Source organism: Muntiacus reevesi, chromosome X (assembly GCF_963930625.1).
Source record: "Muntiacus reevesi chromosome X, mMunRee1.1, whole genome shotgun sequence".
NCBI lineage: Eukaryota > Metazoa > Chordata > Mammalia > Artiodactyla > Cervidae > Muntiacus > Muntiacus reevesi.
This window is the reverse complement of record NC_089271.1, coordinates 63,170,393-63,185,284: the sequence shown is the minus strand read 5'-3', so window position 1 is coordinate 63,185,284 and position 14,892 is coordinate 63,170,393. Positions and strand designations below refer to the sequence as shown.

Below are 14,892 nucleotides of genomic sequence, written 5' to 3'. Positions count from 1 at the left end.
ACCTTTCTAGATTCCATACATATGTGTTAATATACGATAATTGTTTCTCTCTTTCTGAGTTACTTCACTCTGCATAATAGGCTCTAGGTTCATCCACCTCAATAGAATGGACCCAAATGTGTTTCTTTTTATGGCTGAGTGTTGTTCCACTGTATATATGTACCACAACTTCTTTATCCATTCATCTGTCAATGGTCATCTGAGTTGCTTGCATTTCCTCGCTGTTATGAATAGTGCTGCAGTGAACCCTGGCATACATGTGTCCTTTTCCATTATGGAATCATCAGGGTACGTGCCCACTCGTGGGATTGTCGGCCCTTAGGGTTGTTTATTCCTAGTTTTTTCAAGGACTCTCCATACTGTTCTCCAGTGGCTGTATCATTTACATACCCACCAACAGTGCAAGAGGGTTCGATTTTCTCAACATCATTTCTAGCGTGTATTGTTTGTAGATATCCTGATGACGGCCACTCTGACCGGTGTGAGGTGATACCTCGTCATAGTTTTGATTTACATTTTCTAATAATGAGTGCGGGGAGAAACAGCAATAACCTCAGATACCCAGACGACACCACCCTTATGGCACACAGTGAAGAGGAACTAAAGAGCCTCTTGATGAAGGTGAAAGAGAAGAGTGAAATAACTGGTTTAAAACTCAACATTCGAGAAATGAAGATCATGGCATCTGGTCCCATCACTTCATGGCAAATAGATGAGGAAACAACGGAAACAGTGACAGACTTTATTTTCTTGGGCTCCAAACTCACTGTGAACGGTGACTGCAGCCAAAAAAGATACTTGCTCCTTGGAAGAAAAGCAATGACAAACCTAGACAGCAGAGCATATTAAAAAGCAGAGAGATTACTTTGCCTACAAAAGTCCTTGTAATCAAAGCTATGGTTTCTCCAGCAGTCATGTAGAGACGTGAGAGCTGGACAAGAAAAAAGGCTGAGTGCCGAAGAATTGATGCCTTTGAAGTGTGGTGCTGGAGAAGACTCTTGAGAGTCACTTGGACAGCAAGGAGATCAAACCAGTCAAGCCAAAGGAAAATCAACCCTGCACATTCACTGGAAGGACTGATGCTGAAGCTGAAGCTCCAATACTCTGGCCAGCTGATGGGAAGAGCCGACTCATTGGAAAAGACCCTGACGCTGGGAAAGATTGAAGGCAGGAGGAGAAGGGGATGACAGAGGATCAGGTGTTTGGATGGCATCACTGACTCAATGGACATGAGTCTGAGCACCCTCTGGGAGACGGTGAAGGACAGGGAAGCCTGGCGTGCTGCTGTCCATGGGTGGCAAAGAGTGGGACACGACTGAGCTACTAAACAACAATAAATTCTATTGCATATAATCCTGCAAGCCTAAAACATTCTTGTCTCCCCACTATGAATCAACATCAGATGAATAAGCATAGCCTCCTGCTGACGTAGCTAGCGCTCGCTCCTACATTGCTGGCTAGGGGGTCCTAGGTGTCTCAAAGTTCGCCTTGTCCCGCTGGTGAGTGTGGCTGTTTCTGGGGGCAGCTGGCTGACATGCCAGGGTGTCTTGAGGCTGGTTTGTCCTGCCGTTGACTGGGTTTGGGGCCCAGGGTGTCCTGGGGCTAGTGCCAGCTCACTGGTGGGTGGAGCTCTGTTTCTGTTCCTGGCTCTCTAGCTGCAGGGCCCTGGGGGCCCCAGGGCTGGTCTCAGTTCACTCTTGGGTGGGGCCAGTTCCCCACATGGCTGCCTGTGGGATCCTAGATATCCCAAAGGGGGCTTCCACACACTGCAGTGTGGGGACAGATTGCAGAGCTGCTGACTGAGAGCTCCAAAGTGTCCCAGACCTGGTGTTGACTTGCTGGTACACTGTGCTGGGACTCAGTGGCTCTCGGGGCTGGGGTGGGCCTGCGGGTGGGTGACCTATTTCCTGTAGTGCAGGCTGCAGGGCTGGAGTTACTCCACTTGCTGTTGTCTGCCTGCTGGTGTGTGGAGCTGGTTCTTGGGTTCTCTGGCTTCAGGGCTCTGGAGGGGTCCAGGAGTTGGTGTTTTGGGCCATTGGTGGCTGGGGCTGGGTCCAGGGCATCCTAGGGCTGGGGCCTAACCACTGATGGGTATAACTGGTCCTGGGGCTAGTGATGACCTGCTGTGGGCAGGAACAAGGTCCCAGGGTCTCTGACTGCAGGACCCTGGAGTCCTGGCTTAATGCCTTCTTCCTGGTGTATAGGGCCAGTGTGGTATGTCAGGGCCTCTGATTGACAGGTCCAGCTCCAGGGACTCTTAAGACAGCAGGCTTGCTTGTGGGTGGGACTGCACCTCTCCCTGGCTAGTAGCTTGTCCTGCCCCAGTATTGAGGAAACAATTCCATTCACCGTTGCAACAAAAAGAATAAAATACTTAGGAATAAATCTACCTAAAGAAGCAAAATATCTATATATAGAAAATTATAAAACACTGATGAGGGAAATCAAAGAGGACACAAACAGATTGAGAAATATACCATGCTCCTGGATCGGAAGAATCAATATAGTGATAATGAGTATGCTACCCAAAGCAATCTACAGATTTAATGCAATCCCTATCAAGCCACCAATGGTATTTTTCAGAGAACTAGAACAAATAATTTCATAATTTTTATGGAAATACAAAAAGCCACGAATAGCCAAAGCAATCTTGCAAAAGAAGAATGGAACTGGAGGAATCAACCTGCCTGACGTCAGTCTCTACTACAAAGCCACAGTCATCGAGACAGTGTGGTACTGGCACAAAGACAGAAATATCGATCAATGGAATAAAATAGAAAGCCCAGAGATAAATCCACACATCGATGCACAACGTATTTTTGACAAAGGAGGCAAGAATATACAATGGAGAAAAGACAATCTCTTTAACAAGTGGTGCTGGGAAACTGCTCAATCACTTGTAAAAGAATGAACCTAGAACACTATCTAACACCATACACAAAAATAAACTCAAAATGGATTAAAGATCTAAATGTAAGACCAGAAACTATAAAACTCCTAGAGGAGAACATAGGCAAAACACTCTCTGACATAAACCACAGCAGGATCCTCTATGACCCACCTCCCAGAATATTGGAAATAAAAGCAAGAAGAAACAATTGGGACCTAGTTAAAGTTAAAAGCTTCTGCACAACAAAGGAAACTATAAGCAAAGTGAAGAGACAACCTTCAGAATGGGAGAAAATAATAGCAAATGAAACAACGGACAAAGAATTAATCTCAAAAATATACAAGCAACTCCTGCAGCTCAATTCCAGAAAAATAAAAGATCCACTCAAAAATTGGGCAAAAGAACTAAACAGACATTTCTCCAAAGAAGACATACAGATGGCTAACAAACACATGAAAAGATGCTCAACAGCACTCATTATAAGAGAAATGCAAATCAAAAGCACATTGAGGTACCCTTACACGCCACTCAGAATGGCAGCTATCCAAATGTGTACAAGCAATAAACGCTGGAGAGGGTGTGGAGAAAAGGGGACCCTCTTACACTGCTGGTGGGAATGCAAACTAGTACAGCCGCTATGGAGAACGGTGTGGAGATTCCTTTAAAAAACTGGAAACACATCTGCCATATGACCCAGCAATCCCACTTCTGGGCATACACACTGAGGAAACCAGACCTGAAAGAGACACGTGCACCCCAATGTTCACCACAGCACTGTTTATAATAGCCAGGACATGGAAGCAACCTAGATGCCCATCAGCAGACGAATGGATTAGAAAGCTGTGATACATATACACAATGAAATACTACTCAGCCATTAAAAAGAATACATTTGAATCAGCTCTAATGAGGTGGATGAAACTGGAGCCTATTATACAGAGTGAAGTAAGCCAGAAGGTAAAACAACAATACAGTATACTAACGCATATAAATGGAATTTAGAAAGATGGTAACGATAACTCTGTATGTGAGACAGCAAGAGAGACAAAGATGTATGGAACAGTCTTTTGGACTCTGTGGGAGAGGGTGAGGGCGAGTTGCGGGATGAAATGGGAGAATGACGTTAAAACATGTAAATTATCATACGGGAAACGAACCGCCAGTGCAGGTTCAATGCATGATACAGGATGCTAGGGGCTAGTGCACTGCAATACACCAGAGGGATGAGCTGGGGAGGGAGTTGTGGGGGGGAGTTCAGAATGGGGAACACATGTACACCCATGGCAGATTCATGTCAATGTATAGCAAAACCAATACAATGTTGTAAAGTAAAATAAATAAATAATTTTAAAAAAAGAAAACAATTCCATTGACATTAGCAGCAAAATAGGATAAAATACTGAGGAATAAACTCAAGGAAGCAGTCAAAAACTTGTACACTGCAAACTACAAAACATTGCTGAAAGAAACTAAAAAGACACAAATAAATGGAAATGCATCTGTCTGCACAGATCAGAATACTAAATATTGTTAAGAAGTCCATGCTATCTGAGGTGGTAAATTTTATGTGTCAGCTTGACTGGTACACAGAGTGCCTAGATATTTAGTCAACCGTTATTCTGGTTGTTTCTGTAGAGTGCTTTTCCATGAGATTAACATTTAAATCAGTCAACTGGATAAAACAGATTTCCCCCTAATAATGTGGGTGGGCTTTACCTAATCAGTTGATAGTCTGATTCAACAAAAAAGCAACCTTTCCTCATGCAAGAGAAGTCCTCCTGCGTGAAAGCCTTTGGACCTGGGACATCAGCTTCTTTTCCTGCCTTTAGACCCAAACTGAAATATCACCTCTATTGGTTTGGTTCTTAGGCCTTCTAACCTGGACTAGAGCTAAACCACTGGCTCTTCTGAGTCTCCAGCTAGCCAACTCACCCTCTAGATCCTGGGACTTACCAGTTGCTCTAATTGAATGAGTCAATTCTTTTACACACACACACAGACACACACACTCCACTGAATCTGTTCTTCTAACACACTACCCAGAGTGATCTACAGATCCAATGCAAACCCTATCAAAATCCCAATAGCATGCTTTACAGAAATAGAAAAACTCAGCCTAAACTTTAAGTAGAATCTAAAGAGATCCTTAATAGGGAAAACAACTTGGACAAAGAAAAAGTAGAGAACTCCAACTTCCTGATTTCAAAACATTACAAAGCTACACTAATGAAAACTGTGTGTTACTGCCACATTAACAAATAGACCAGTGGAGTAAAATAGAGATCTTAGAAATAAACCCTCACATTTAGAAGATGTGCCAGGCAGTGGACTTCCTGATAGAGGGGAAAACATAGCTTTTTTAGATCTTTGGATCAAAGCAAGGACTCTGGAGTCTGATTGCGTGGCTTCAATTCTACCACTGATCCCCATGGGCCAAACGACCGTGGGCCAGTGGCTGAACCTCTCAGTACCTGTTTCCTCACCTGCAAGAGACTGGTAATCACTAGTACCATAGTCCTAGGAGTGTCACAAGTAACCACTACTATTTACGTACAGTACTTAGAAGAGTGCCGGGCACGGGGTCTCTGCTGTATAAGTTGCTTTTCACAGATTCTGCCAAATTACCTCCCAAATGGGATTCTTGCACCACCGCCACAGGGGTTTGCCCCTAAACTCTCCCACTCTCGGAATGGTTACGCACTCGGAATGGAGGAAGTGGGACGAGAGGCTTGACAGAGGTGTACTGGAAGGATCACCTTCACCCGCCAACTCGCGTAATGCCGGGAGGGCCCTTGGGCTTGGCACCAAACCAGAGGAGGCTCTCGACCCCATTGGTTACACCTCGAGGGGACGGCCAAACAAGGCGTGTGCTGGTTGGCAAGAACTGGACCAATGAGGAGGCGGCAGCTCTGGCGCGCTGAAAACCTCGCGTTGTTTGCGGCCATCTCCTGCGTGTGGTGCCGCTGTTGCTTTTCGGCGAACTTCAGACGCTGCACAGCTCACCTGCCCTGACCGCCACCACCGCGGCCACCACGACCTGGTTGATAAATCGTCACCGCCCCAGGCCCAGCGGCCATCCAGATCGCAATATGAGCTCCGCAGATGATGGTGTCTGTTTCGGGAGCGGGTTTCGGCTCAGAGTGCAGAGAGCACATAAGGGGCCTTGAGGCCGGCTCCACAGCCCCTCGGGGACCGGGCCCCAGCCCCGAGCCAGGGACAACGCGAAGCGGCGAGGGTGAGGGCGGGAATGGCTTCCCAGACCCTGAGGGCTTCGAGTCCGAGCGGGAACTGCTGGAAGCGAGAGGGCGGGTGCTGTGGGGCCGTGAAGGCCGGCCTGGCTCTCCTGCCAACGACCAGGGGGATACCCTGCAGCTGGCTGATGAGTCGGTGGCAGCCATCCTGCAGCAGCTGGCCGACCTAAGCATGCTGGGCACCCGCAGATGCCTGTTCCAGGAGAGCTACGCAGTCAGTGAAGTGTCTGCCTTGTGGGACCTCGAGGTGCATCCCACCAGTCGAGACGGTGCTACACAGAGGTGTGGGGAAACTGCACAGGCTGAGGCCGTCCCTCTCGTGGTCGGCGGGCTCAAGGCGGGCCGGGCCTGGGGGAACCCTATGAGAGGCACTAAGAGTAGCTTGAACGTGGCTGTGGATCACCAGTGGCCTCCCTTAGAAAGCACAGCCGGGCTGCTGTCCAACTCCGAGTCCTCTGATGAGTTCAGTGAGATAGAGCTGATGAGGGTGGGCATTTACCCCAAAGATGGAGGCCAGGCCAAGCTCAACGGCCCCGAGGATCCTGGGAACACAACCAGATGCTCGAATGTCCAAGGCAGAGAGAATCTCCTTAATGTGCCAGGCACTTGCCTTTCCTCGGCTCCACAAGGATTAATTTCGGTTGTGGAAAGGCAGGGCAGGCAGGGCGATGCAGAGCAGGAGGACACCTCTCCCCCTAAGAAAAGGCAGAGCGTGCTCTGGGGGAAGGGGGGCAGCTTGCCCAGCTACCCGGGAGTGACAGTAGTATCAGTTACTGCAGCTGCCCCTACAGGCAGCAGGCTGCAGCCCACTCCTAGGAGGAAGGGGGTCCAGGAGAAAAAATCCCTTGGGGGTGTCTCCAAACCTGCCGTGGGGAAAACCTTCCGTTCCTGGGGGCAGGGAATCTCGGCCACTCCCCTGGAACCAGCCACCTTTCCTCCAATCTCCGACATCCAGCTGCTTGGTAGGTCCAAGAAGTATGCCTTGGTCCCTTGGGTAGCCCAAGAGTCCAAGCACACCGGTGCTGGGAAGAAATCCGTGGCTAGGCGGGCCCGGGAGACGGTGGCAGCAATGGCGAAGAAATCCGTGACTAGGAGGGCCCGGGAATCGGTGGCAGCAATGGCGCTGTCGGGAGAAGAAAACGACCCAAATAGAGATCCATTCCCAAAGGGCCAAGTGAGTAGGCCAGGCCCCTCCTCTCTCCCCACTCTTCCACCTCCCACCCTCCCCTCGGCACAGGTCTTCACCCCTTGCTCCTTCTCTCCATCCCTCAGGGGTCGTCATTGGGTGGCCCTTGGTCACTGGGTCATCAGGATGCCAGATTGGGGTCCTTTTACTAGGGACAAACGTTAAGGTAGCACTTTGGGTGTGCTGGGCTCGGCTCTCCACCCTTGGCCTGTTTCCAGCCTCCTCCACGAAGCTGGGGCTGGAGTGGACGGGAGAGCTGGTAGCTGAATGGTTTTGAGGGGACCCCTTGAAATCTTCACAGAGCTTCGGTGTTTAGACGCATCACTTTCCTGAATCCTACTTCCTAGTTGCTCCCCAAACCTTCCAGGGATGGGACCCAGGCTTTCTAAGTGCCACACTATAGTCCCCAGCTCAGCTCTGCCTGCTGGCCTAGGGCTGACTGACAGAGAATGTGCTAAAGAGATCGGCCTTTCAATTCTTTTTCCAATTCCCTGCCTCAGTTCCATCTTGAATCACATGAGCTCTCACACACACAGGAATAGACATATAAATGCACTGGTACACACACACGTGCACGCACACACATCCTTACTCCAGATCAGTGAGAAATCTTTGTTTTTAGCTGACCACTGACAGGCCATGGCCATCTTCTCCATGGGTGCATCATGGAGAACCCAGGGGCGCCAACATCAACTTCAGAGGTGCAGAAGATTCAGGAAACTCAGAGCCCATGGCCATGAACAAGGGAGAAGTCATGAACAGAGGCCTGGCCCCTCAGGTGAGTGTCCTGGGTTTTGATATGGGGGGAGGAGGCCAGGGGTGAGGGCAGAAACCTCTGTCTCTGACTCTCTCTCTCTCTCTCTCTCTCTCACTCATCTGGGGGCTCAGCCTTGCTCTCAGGGCGCTTCTCCCCTGAGAAAGAGGGTGTCAACAGGGCTAGCCCTGGCCCCATCACCTTCTGTGTGGAATTTGTTCCGTAGGGGTGATGGGTGGCAGTGCCCCAACAGCTAGTCTGGGCGTAGACCTGCAGGATAATAGTCTTTTCTGTGAAGTGCTGTTTGCTCACATTGCTCTCCCAGGTGCTGGCTGTGGCTGCTGCTCTGGGAAGCTCGAACACAGAACCATAGTCTTTGGCGACAATTGGGGTGAAATGGCCGCCCCTACGGAATAGGAGGGGCAGACCCAGAGAGACAGTTTGGGCTGCCTGCCGGGCAGAGCTGGGGAGACTTGATGCTAGCAGAGGGCGATACTGCCTCAGCTCACCTTAGACCCGGCTTGACCCTTTGCATCTCACTAGGAACCTGGGAAGCTGGATTGTGTGTCCTTTCCCTGTCAGGTGACCGGGAACCAACTGACCATCCCCCAAGACGGAAAAGGCAGCAGCAGCCACCTGGAAGGCAGGGCTGTCCTCGGGTAATGCTTCTTCTGGTTCCTGGAAATACACACCCAAACCCCATGGTGGGATCTGGGTCCACGTGCACCTGACATGTGTGGTCCCCCACCCCCATCCCATCCCGCACCGCAGGGAGGGAGCCCACCTCCTTTCCACTGAGGAAAGTTTTTCCCTTGCCAGTCTAGACACCTGGCTTTGGGATGGAGGGCCCGGGGGAGAGGAGAGGAGGAGGAGAGGGGAGGCGGGTGTATACTAACCATTTCTCTTCCTCCTGTGTCTGCTGGCCTAGTGTCTGGTGCTACAGAGAGAAATAGATGACCTTAAGGAGCAACTTGGTATGAGGAACCAGGAACAGAGAGCAGCGGGTTCTTAGTGCAGAATTGGAATGGGACCTTGGGGTGAGGTGGACTGCAGGTGCAGGGGGCCTTATAGGGATCAGCATTCCTGTGGGGAGGAGAACCTATCAAGCCTGTCCCTGGAGCGTGTGGTGCATGTCCAGCTGGGCGTGCAGACAAGTAGCAAAGTACTGTGTGGACTGCATGCACACTCTGCCAGCCACACGAGTCCTAGACAGCTCCTTCTGATAGGACTTGTAGAGATGCCTTGTTGATCTTTTGTGGTCTCTAAGGGTCTTGTTGGATTGTTTGCGAGACAATTTTTGAAACGTTCGGACGTGGCCCGAGCTTGAGAGCTGCTGGCACATTATGTTTCCTTTTAGGAAATGGCTCCACATTTAATTCCGGTAGTGGGGAGTGATCAGGCCCAGAGCTCCTTGCATTGGGGCTGGGGGTATGTGGGTTTCAGGTTGCAGGGCTAGGTGGTTCCCCACCGGGACAGGGGCACAGGCTTCTATGTCCGTCTGTCTGGAGCACCTGTTTATTCCTCTCCAATTTGCAGCCTCCATGCAGTACCTGGCTGACAAGTTCCAGATCCTCTGAAGTGAGTGTTACACACAAAATACCCCTTCCCACAACGTTGGCTGTTGAGCAGGGCTGTGGGCTGGCCGTGGCTTGAGGCTCTTCCCTGACTCTGCTGTTTTACAGGTTGAGCGCAGTATCTTCCTGGAAGATGAGCAGCTGTTACTTCCAGGGCTGGCGAGCTGTGGCCAAGTTTGTTGCCTCTCATTTTGCCTCCATCAGAGTATCCTCTGCCCCTTGTTTTCCCCCTCTCTGCCCCAGTCTCACAGCAGTTTTTGAGTAAAGCAATTCTCATATTCTGTGTTCTGCCCTCTCTCTGGGTGGTAGGGGTTGGGGGAGTGGGGCAAGGCCTGGTGGGGAGTCACTCCATATTAGAGCCTGTTGCAGAACAGTACCTCTGGAATCCTATGGTGGGGACTCTGGGTCAGTCTCTACTACTATCCATGCTAGCAGGGCAACAGAGTGCCCCCGGTCTGGGTTCACTGAGGGTTCTGTCTGGCCACATTGACACATCCTCCCATTCCCCTAAAATCTCTCTTCTAGTTCTTAAACACCCTCCTGGGATTTGCAGGTTCCCATCCATTGCTGACATTCTGCCTCCCCCTTGGAAGGAAATCATGACCCCGATACAGAGCTCCAACCCATCCTCCTTGCCGCACTGGACGCATTGTTCTATTTACCCTGACCACTCTCTTTTCCTGTTGGAGCACCCTTGATCCCTCCCTTGACTTGCCATTGGTCAGCTTGCCTGCATGTGTAGTTCAGCAGGTGGAAACAGGCAGAGGTGCCCTCATCTCTCCCTTCCCAGGCTCTGCCCTCTCGTTGGAGTCCCTATTGCCGGTACCATCCCCACTCCCGCCCAGGTCCCACCTTGCACGCTGGAACCTGCACACAGTCCTCCTCTCCTCTTTAGCCCTCACCCCTTAGACAGGCACCAATAGTTTTGCTTCTCCTTCTTTGTACTGAGTAGAGGATTTGGGCATGAAGCCTGGATCCAGTGAGCTGGGGAGCAGGAGGGAATGTACAGGGAACACAGGAGGCAGGCTAGTCTCTGGGCTGGATGTCAGGAGACACATCTGTTTGGTGTCAACCTGGGTCAGACTGCACCCTGGCAGCTAGAGATGGATGGTGGAGTCCTCATTGTTTTCACATCCTCCCTGCCCTAGCCAGCTGACCGCCCTTGACTCCAGCCTGAGCCTCTCTATACCATTGAGTGGAAATGGGCCCATCATGCTCTATGGCAAGTGTGGTTAGTAAGTCTCTGTTCTTGCAGGGTCCCTGTCAAATACTGTTCTACCAGACCCATGACACAGATCTTCCAACAAATGATATTTCCCAGAGTATCCCAGCTCAGTATCCCAGACTACTTCTTTAGGGCACATGACAATGAATCTGAACTCTGTGTTCAATTTCCCCTCGCTGGAATTTGGGGGGCACTTCCTTTCCCTCTGCCAGCATTCCAGGACTGTGCCAGTCTGAGACTCAGAGAGACAGATCTGTGTTTAAGTGAACTGAAGGTAGGGTCGGCCTGACACCATTCCTGACAGACCAGGGTTTTATTACACAAATGGGGGTATGATGGAAGGTAGCACATTCAGAGTTGGTGCCTGGACATCTCTCTGTGTGGATAAATGTCAGCAAGGATAATGCCCTTGAGGCAGAAGGATGTGATTCGGGGAGTAGAGAAAGTAGAGACTGGTCCAGATTCTGTAAGGCATTGAGTGAGCTGAAGCAAGCATCAGATCTCCAATATTCAAGGGGGTGTTGTCACATTCCCACAAGGTAGGAGGGGGATGATGCAGGGGTCACCAAACCTCAGGACAGGGTGTTGGGACTCTGACAGATTTGGAGTCGCTGGAGGAGGCTCTGGATCCTACCTTGCCATTCTATGATATCTGCCAACTGCTGAGGGTGTGGATGACTGAAAATGGGAAGGGTGGCTCTGGAGAGTACTAGGGATACTGCTGCTCATCTTAGAAACAGGAGACTGTCCAACATGAGTTACCCGAGGCAGGGGCAAGAAGGGTGCCATGAGGAAGCGAATTTAGGAGTGACTGCACCTGGACAATGGGGAGCACTTCACCCATATTCTCACGTTGATTGACTTCCAGGCCTCTTGGCATGAGGCCAGGTGGACAGACTACATGTGCACTGGAACTGTCAGAGACCTCATGGTAAGGAAAGAACATGCGTGGGACTTACTCCTTCCATTCAGACCTCTCACAGGAGCAGGTGGGCTTGATCACTTAGTTTAGAGCTGATCCAGTGGTTATTGCCTGGTAGTGTAGCCCATCTCGCTGTTGTCTGAGTGAGTAAATTTGGCAGAGACCGTCCAGCTGAGGTCTCTGGCCACCGAGACATGTAGGTAAGTTGTTCTCAGGGAGAAGTCCAGCACCAGCATCAACACCACCCTTTGGCAGAGAGGGACCCGGGACTTTGGTCACCAGGGTGAGGAAGTGGAGAAGCTCATGGAAGTGGAGGTGCAAGGGCGTGAACACAACCCCTCGTTCACTTTTTACCAGGCTCCCTTCCTTCCTCTGAGCACACAGCTCAGACCAACTAACTCACTATAATGTTGCTGGAAACATAGACATCACAGACCTTGGCTCAGCCCCAAACCTTCCACTTCCAGTGGGAAATCCGTGGCAGGGCCTGAGGCATAGGTTAAAGAAATACATCTAGGCCCCAAGGGGTAGGATGAATGCAGAAGCCCGGCCTCATGCCATGCACCCTTCTTGCTTTTCCCCTTCATGCCCCTTTTCCAGCCTGGAAGACAATGACAGCTGCTTTGGAGAGCCCTAGGCCCCATCCTGCCTGGTTCTGCTTCCTGTCCATCACCCTGGAAAATGCTCCCTCCCCATCACACCCCCACCCCACCAGCCCCAGTCCCAGGTCTGCCTCTTTCTCTGGACTCTTGAGGGAGATTGGCACAAACAAAGAAGGTAGAGTAGGTGAGTCCTGAAGAGGGGCCTGGGGTGGTGAGCACTGTAATCTTTCCCAAAGATGTCCAAGTCCTAATCCCCACAGGTGGCTTGTATTTTCCTTTGCGTGGTAACAGTTGGTTATGCTTGCAGATTCAATAAAAGCTGCTACTCAGCTGATTTAATGTGGGGTAACTCTCACCTGCATTGCCCAGATCCAGCCGGGCACATTGGGGCTGCCAGATTTTCCAGCTTGACTATCCCTGGGTAGCTATCCCAGTCCCTGGGCCCTCCGAGTGTTTCAATGACTGTGTTGTTCTTGGTGCCATTGTGCTTGTGCAATATTGAAGGTCTGGTAAGTACTGCTCAGATGCAGATGAAGAACAGCCCTGTAGTTTTGAACCCCTCTTTTGTTCCAAGCCAATCACTTCTTCCTCCCTAGTCCTCTTGAGGTAACTGCCAGCCTGACTTTTACAATGATGATTCACTTTTTAAAAAGGATTTACTATTGCTTTTTCATAAAATAGCCCTCCCAAACATGAAAGGTTAATTACATTGAATTAAATATGAATTAAACAGACTATACATATACACGTTGTGGAGAGTGTAAGCCCTCAGTATCACAAATAATTATGAACCAATCAACCCATGTAACTATACTCAGGTGTATATTGCACATCCAGGTGTACATTGCACATCCAGAAGTCACCTATATGTTCTTTTCTCTGAGGAATCCAAATGAATAAATCTCCATACTGCCCGATTCCATTTACTTCACAGTCTTGAGGAGGCCAAACTATAGACATAAGAAAACAGACTGGGGATGGCCAGGGTCTCGGGCTTGAGATGAGGGGTTAAACTACCAAAGAGCATGAAACAATTTTGTAGCTGATGAAAATATTTTTTATGTTGATTGTAGTGGTGGTTCCATAATAGAATGTTTGCAGGCACTTAGATTTTGTGTGTAAATTAATTTCAATAAACCCATATTATTTAATAAATTGTAGAAAGTACTTTATGAGATGGCAATCAGAGAAGAAAAAGAAACAAAGGGAATCCAAAATGGAAAAGGAAAATTAAAACTGTCACTGTTTGCAGATGACATGTTACTATACACTGGAAATCCTAAGGATGCCACCTGAAATCTACCAGAATTCATAAGTCAATTCAGTAAAGTTGCAGAGTACAAAAGCATTATATAGAAATCTGTTACATTTCTATCCTGCTCATGGGGTCCAATCCCAAAGAAGGGTAATGCCAAAGAACGTTCAAATTACAATACAATTGTGCTCATTTCACATGCTAATAAGTGAAAGTGAAAGTATTCGTTGCTCAGTCGTGTGTGACTCTTGGCAAACCCATGGACTGTAACCCACCAGGCGCCTCTGTTTATGGGTTTCTCCAGGCAAGAATACTGGAGTGAGAAGCCATTCCCCTTCTCCAGGGGATCTTCCTGACCCAGGGACCAGAACTCATGTTTCCTACATTGCAGTCAGATTCTCTATCATCTGAGATGGGAGTACCAGACCAATTTACCTGTCTCCTGAGAAACCTGTATGTGGGTCAAGAAGCAACAGTTAGAACCAAACATGGAACAATGGACTGGTTCAAAATTGGGAAAGGAGTACATCAAGGCTGTATTTTGTCACCCTGATTAAATAATCAGAATACATCATGCGAAATGCTGGGCTGGATGAGTCACAGGCCGAAATCAAGATTGCCAGGAGAAATAGCAATAACCTCAGATAGGCAGGGGATACCACTCTAGTGGCAGAAAACGGAGAGAAACTAAAGAGCCTCTTGATGAAGGTGAAAGAGGAGAGTGGAAAAGCTAGCTTAAAACTCAACATTCAATAAATGAAGATCATGGCATCCGGTCCCATCACTTCCTGGCAAATAGATGGGGAAACAGTGGAAACACTGACAGACTTTATTTTGGGGAGCCCCCAAATCACTGCAGATGGTGACTGCAGCCATGAAATTAAAAGATGTTTGCTCCTTGGAAGAAAAGCTATGACCAACCTAGACAGCATAATAAAAGGAAGAGACATTACTTTGCTGACAAATGTCTGTCTAGTTAAAGGTATGGTTTTTCCAGTAGTCACGCATGGATGTGAGTCTTGGATTATAAAAGTGCTGAGTGCTGAAGAATGACACTTTTGAACTCTCCTGTTGGAGAAGACTCTTGCGAGTCCCTTGAACTGCAAGGAGATCCAACCAGTCCATCCGAAAGGAAATCAGTCTGAATATTCATTGGAAGGACTGATGCTGAAGCTGAAACCCCAATACTTTGGCCACCTGATGCGAAGAACTGACTCATTGGAAAAGACCCTG

At 49.2% G+C, this 14,892-nt stretch overlaps 1 protein-coding gene across 1 annotated transcript; it reads left to right on the top strand.

Annotated features, from left to right (window-relative positions):
- The first annotated feature begins 5,992 nt into the window (after nucleotides 1-5,992).
- Nucleotides 5,993-7,604, top strand: LOC136154494 (uncharacterized protein CXorf49 homolog). The gene is made up of 2 exons (XM_065916755.1): nucleotides 5,993-7,319; nucleotides 7,546-7,604. The coding sequence occupies exons 1-2, from the start codon at nucleotides 5,993-5,995 to the stop codon at nucleotides 7,602-7,604; spliced, it is 1,386 nt and encodes a 461-aa protein (XP_065772827.1).
- Nucleotides 7,605-14,892: the final 7,288 nt, after the last annotated feature.